The sequence below is a fragment of the Bemisia tabaci genome, chromosome 9 (genome assembly GCF_918797505.1).
Source record: "Bemisia tabaci chromosome 9, PGI_BMITA_v3".
Classification (NCBI taxonomy): Eukaryota; Metazoa; Arthropoda; class Insecta; order Hemiptera; family Aleyrodidae; genus Bemisia; species Bemisia tabaci.
In genome coordinates, this window is record NC_092801.1 from 30094664 (window position 1) to 30100663 (window position 6000).

Below are 6000 nucleotides of genomic sequence, written 5' to 3' on the forward strand. Positions count from 1 at the left end.
GAGTCCGATTTATATGTAACCGTCTGTTCTTCTCCGTTATCGTCTGTTAAAACACCGTGGACTTCGCAGTATATTATATAAAACCGAGCGTCTCCGTCAAACTCGGGGGAAAGTTCCTGCCTAAAAGCAGTCCTCAGCTCCTCCTTCAGGTGTCGCACTACAGGTCTCAAAAGTTCGTCAAACGGTATCGGTGCAACGTATTCCACGTTGTGCACTTCTAATAACCCCGACTGGCGGCTGCGGTAGCACTCGCCGTTAATTTCGCGGTGTTGACGATAGTATATTCGGGTCTGAATCGACCTCTCGATTTGATCCACACGCATGACAGCACCGTACAAGACGAGAGAGCAAACTGAAGGAAATTAGGAACTCGCATCATCATACCTATGGTGCGAGTTCCTAATTTCCCTGATATGCACCGTAAAAATGCAGGAAACAATGTCGGTTTGAATATCTATAGGGAAGTATCATATTGCAGTGTTGCTGATTTGACCCGATTTTATAATGGCACACCATCGTTAATGACCTGATTTGCGGATGACTCCCCATGCTTGGTTGGAGTACTGGTTGCACTATTCGAGATAGGAATTTGTTAGTATGCTCCGTAGCATTGTGGGCATTTTCAGTTGAGTGAATGTCGTATAAAAGAAATCGCTTACAAACATTTGTTCTCAATCCGTCCATCCACAGTCCTCAAATATATAAAATTCACAGTGAATTAAACTATCACTTCCAGGAGGTTTACGCGAAAGGGTCAAAATGCAACTCGATTCATAACGTACCTAGTGTCCATTCCTTCATGATCAGTTTTCATACTTCATGCGGAAGTATCATACTGCAGTGTTGCTGATTTGACCCGATTTTACCTCTGTCCAGGATTCCAAATGAACGATAAAAAACAGCGTACAGATTCTCTTGACGGAGGAGGCCAATATCCGGACGTTGGAATGTCAGGGATTGCAGTCAACGTACAATGTGAGACGACTTTACCAAATTCAATTGCAGAGGTTGGTCCTACCGTATTTTTAAAGCAAAATTTATCCGAAGTGAATTTCACGACCGGGATCTCCCACGATAAATGCTCCGATCCCGGCCCCCCGACCGTGAAAAAAGAGAATATGTCCCCTTCATGTGATGACTTTACTTCATCAGAACAGCTCTATTCTTTCGAATCTACGGTCGACCCGCTTGTTCAAGTTAAAAGAGAAAATGAGGATCCAGAGGATGAGTATCTATTTCATACCTATATCGAATGCAAAAGCGAAGCACCTGACCACCTGTCGGTGGCATGATCAAAGCGTTGACTCTGAGCAAAATGGAGAAAATCCTTCTCACAATTTTCCGATAAATAATTCATCCGAAAGTGCTGAACATGATCGGACTGAGGATAGTATTGAACCTGAAATCGTCGTTAAGAAAGAAGCAGACACAGACCTTGAGTATCGATATTCCATTGAGGCATGTTCTAATATGGAGCCAAGTCTTCCAAGAACCGAAGTCGAGGAAGCTGACAAATCACCAGTTTGCAATCTGAAATGTTGCTCTGTCACCTTAAAAATTGAATCGAATATTGAGAAACCATTCAGTTGTTCTCTTTGCTCAAAGTCGTTCGCCGAGAAAAAGTTGTTGAATCGGCATATCAAGAGGCATAAGGGTGAGAGGCCATTCAGTTGTAGCGAGTGCCCTGCCTCATTCGCCAGGAACTATGAACTGCAGCGACATCAGTCGGGGCATAGCAAAGAGACGCCATTTAGTTGCTGTTATTGTCCCGCTACTTTTTCTCACAAAAGCAAACTATATCGACATCAAACAGTGCACATGAAAGAGAAATCTGTCAGTTGCGAGCATTGTTCTGCAACCTTTACTAGTAAAGACCATTTAAGGAGCCACGTGGTGAAACACACTGGCGAGAGGCTGTACATTTGTAGTCACTGCTCTGCCGCTTTCGTTCGGAAAAATAATTTAAGGGATCATATACGCACACACACTGGCGCTAAACCTTACACTTGTAAGTTTTGCTCTGTCTCTTTCACTCAACTATGCCATTTAACTCGTCATGTATCGACACATACTGGTGAGAAACCATACAGTTGCAGCCATTGTTCTGCCTCATTTGCGCAAAAAAGTCATCTAAAGAGCCACATACTATTGCACTCTGGCAAGAGGCCATTCAAGTGCAGTCAGTGTTCTGCCTCTTTTACTAGAAATGGCAATTTAAAGCGCCATATTTTGGTGCACAAAGGCGGGACGTCATCGAGCTGAAGCTTAATTTATCGTTGACATCATGGGATGATAGCTCAAAAGGCGTGTGATATTGATCATTGTAATAATTCTCACATTGCCAGCAATTTCTCTGCAATTTTCGACCTTCGAAGTCATCTAAAGAGAAATGCTCACGCTTACAGGTGAAAAGCCTCATTTTGGAAATTTTGTCGCCTCTCTCCATTAACATCAATGTAAACAATTACTTAAGATTTTTGGTGTCATGCCTTCAACTTTAGCTTGCGATAGAATTATATAGATTCCATAAATATGTCAGCACTGAAGCTGAACTGAGTGTCATTTATTGGTGCGCATTCAACAACAAAAGCTGGTAATGAATTTCGATGATGAGTTTAAGTGCATTTGTACCATACGGGTTATCTTCGTGTGTCAAACATTGTAAACAATTTATCTTGAGTAAGTTACGGCGAATATCTGATAGGTGTTTCTGACAAAGTATAGACTGTTGGTTTGTATTTTACTTTTAGTTTTAAAGAACGGTCAAATATTTTTGGAAGGAGATAACATTTTATTATACAAGACATATCTTGTAAGTGACAGAGAAGGCTGGTGAAGACCGACTGACTTAAACAACTGGAGCGACGGGCGGGTCGCTTCAGAAAAGCAAACGTTAACACCGAAGTGTAAAGCGCATCGGCATGTTTCCGTGCTACGTTGGTCTAAAGTGACCGTTTTAATATGGACACCAGTGTTCTGGTAAAATGTGGGACCTTGACGAAAGAAAGCTTTGAAACCACAAATCACGCAGTTGATCACAAATAGATTTTATAATGAAATTCCTTATAACTTTTCCGTTTATGATACTACCACGAGTTTTACGGTACCACGAGTCCGATTTATATGTAACCGTCTGTTCTTCTCCGTTATCGTCTGTTAAAACAGCGTGGACTTCGCAGTATATTATATAAAACCGAGCGTCTCCGTCAAACTCGGGGGAAAGTTCCTGTCTAAAAGCAGTCCTCAGCTCCTCCTTCAGGTGTCGCACTACGGTCTCAAAAGTTCGTCAAACGGTATCGGTGCAACGTATTCCACGTTGTGCACTTCTAATAACCCCGACTGGCGGCTGCGGTAGCACTCGCCGTTAATTTCGCGGTGTTGACGATAGTATATTCGGGTCTGAATCGACCTCTCTATTTGATCCACACGCATGACAGCACCGTACAAGACGAGAGAGCAAACTGAAGGAAATTAGGAACTCGCATCATCATACCTATGGTGCGAGTTCCTAATTTCCCTGATATGCACCGTAAAAATGCAGGAAACAATGTCGGTTCGAATATCTATAGGGAAGTATCATACTACAGTGTTGCTGATTTGACCCGATTTTATGATGGCACACCATCGTTAATGACCTGATTTGTGGATGACTCCCCATGCTTGGTTGGAGTGTTGGGAGCTGAAAAGAAACCAACGACTGGTTCTAGGTGACATGGATTGAACGACTGAGGCGAGAGTCGAGAAACGTGAAGCAAGCACACTCTAAGTAGGACATAGCATTTTTCCTTGTTTACATGAAACGAAAGATCGTTTCCCAACACCTTCTCTGAAAAAGCGGTAGTCCGCAAAAATTAAAGAACGGAGTATCTTGAAAAACTTAGCCCGGCTGCAAACCGCAGCTCACAAAAAAAACATAAACAACAAAATTACCTTCACGGTGCTCGTTTCATTTTTCTCTCGCTTTCCCATGTTCTCTTACTTTTATTTTGAAAATATACTTAACAACTATGTATACACTCTTGAACGCAGATGCCCAAGTGTCAATAAATCGCCTCTGAGGCCATATACTTTCACCAGATTACTTTGCAGTAAACAAAATTCCCATTGATTAGGTAATGATTCCTTCACCAGAAAACATCGCAGGTGCTTAATTTCAAAAACACTTTCACATTCCTGCATGAAAAAAAACAAAAAGATATTTCATGAATATAAACACACATACGATCGACATGCCATCCTCATTATGAAAGAATCTTATTTCTGAAATATTCAAATTTCACCTTCCCTAAAGGTTTAGTTAGCAAATCGGCCAATTGTTCTGCAGTAGGACAATATTTTAGAGAAATGAGATTTTCTTCAATCTTCTCAATGATAAATTTATACCTTTCATCAATATGCTTGGTTCTTTTATTGAAAACTCCACTCTCCATTAATTTAAGAGCGCCCTGATTGTCTTCATGCAGAACAACTAGCGTGTTCTCTCCAGTAATTTCATCTAAAACGTTTTATAAATAAATCAATTCTTTGATGCATTCGGCTGCTGAATAATACTCAGCTTCAGTGGTACTCAAAGCAACAACCCCTTGTTTGCGTGAAGCCCAACTGATAGGTCCGTTATTCAGGAAAATGATGTATCCACTGGTGGATTTTCGCGTTTCAGGATCGCCCGCAAAATCAGCGTCGCAGAACGCGTCAAGTTGTAACTTACCACTTTTTACAAACTTAATGCCCAGCTCTCTCATACCATTTACATATTTTAACACACGCTTTACAAGAGCCACATGAGCATTAGTCGGTCTATCTAGATATCTGCTAGCATAATTGAATGCAAAACAAATGTCTGGTCTTGTTTTATTTGCCAACCATAGCAAACTTCCGACACATTTACGATAAGGAAAGGTTACAGAAGTACCTGTTTGCTCACTCCCCTCTGTTATCTCATTTGGCAACATAGGCAGACTTCAAACTTTCGACCTCTCCATATTGAAATGTTCGAGCAAAGTTTCCACATACTTTGTCTGTTTAATAGTGACACAATCACCTATTTTTTCTGTATCTAATCCTAAGAAGCTTTTCAACTCTAGAACTATAGTTATTTTAAAATCTTTGTTCAAATCATCTAGCAATTTACGCATTGTTTCCAAATTATTTCCTAATACAAGACTGTCATCGACATGTATTGCGAGAATTATGCTTCGGTCAGCATTCACAAAAATACATTTCTCCGTATCCAGGGCTTCCAGTCCCCTCTTCTTGAGTTTGTCGGTGAACTTGACGTTCCACCTTTGAGGAGCTTGTTTCAGCCCATACAAGGCTTTTGACAGCATACAGACCTTCTCTGTTTCCTTATATCCTTCAGGAACACTCATAAATACCCGAAGGTCTCCGTAAAGGAAAGCGCTTGCAACGTCAAAACTTATTAGTGACTTACTCTTATCTGCAGCTAAAGCAAAAATTATTTTTAATGTACTGTCGCTTACAACAGAAGACCGACTGACTTAAACAACTGCAGCGACGGGCGCGCCGCTTCAGAAAAGCAACCGTTAACACCTAAGTGTAAAGCGCATCGGCATGTTTCCGTGCTACGTTGGTCTAAAGTGACCGTTTTAGCATAGACACCAGTGTTCCGGTAAAATGTGGGACCTTGACGAAAGAAAGCTTTGAAACCCAGAAAAAATCAATTTTAATAGGCCACTGAACGACTCGCTAGAAGATAAATTGAAGGCGGAATTAAAATTACTACACTAAACACAGAATGTTATCATGCTTCTTCCTTATTTTAGGTCATATGACACGATCAAAATTATTGCAATGTTTTTGAAACTACAAGACTTTTTACTTACTTGAGCTTTTAACAAAGGCGCCTAATGGGCAAAGGTGCTTGAAACTAAGCTTTAACATAGACTATCACTATAAAAACGCAGAGATCTCTTACACTTTTTATGTAGGATGTTGAATTCTTGGTCTTATTTTATTTTGAAATTTCACAAGAGTCTTTCA

General features: G+C 40.7%; 1 protein-coding gene across 2 annotated transcripts in view; it reads left to right on the forward strand.

Annotated features, from left to right (window-relative positions):
• Positions 1-4952, forward strand: part of LOC109030389 (uncharacterized) — a 40835-nt gene extending 35883 nt beyond the window's left edge. For both annotated transcript variants that reach the window (XM_019041329.2, XM_019041330.2), the window contains one exon: positions 877-4952. In XM_019041329.2, coding sequence (XP_018896874.2) covers positions 1135-2262 — 1128 coding nt within the window. In that variant the 5' untranslated portion in view covers positions 877-1134 and the 3' untranslated portion in view covers positions 2263-4952. The remainder of the gene's footprint in view (positions 1-876) is intronic.
• Positions 4953-6000: the final 1048 nt, after the last annotated feature.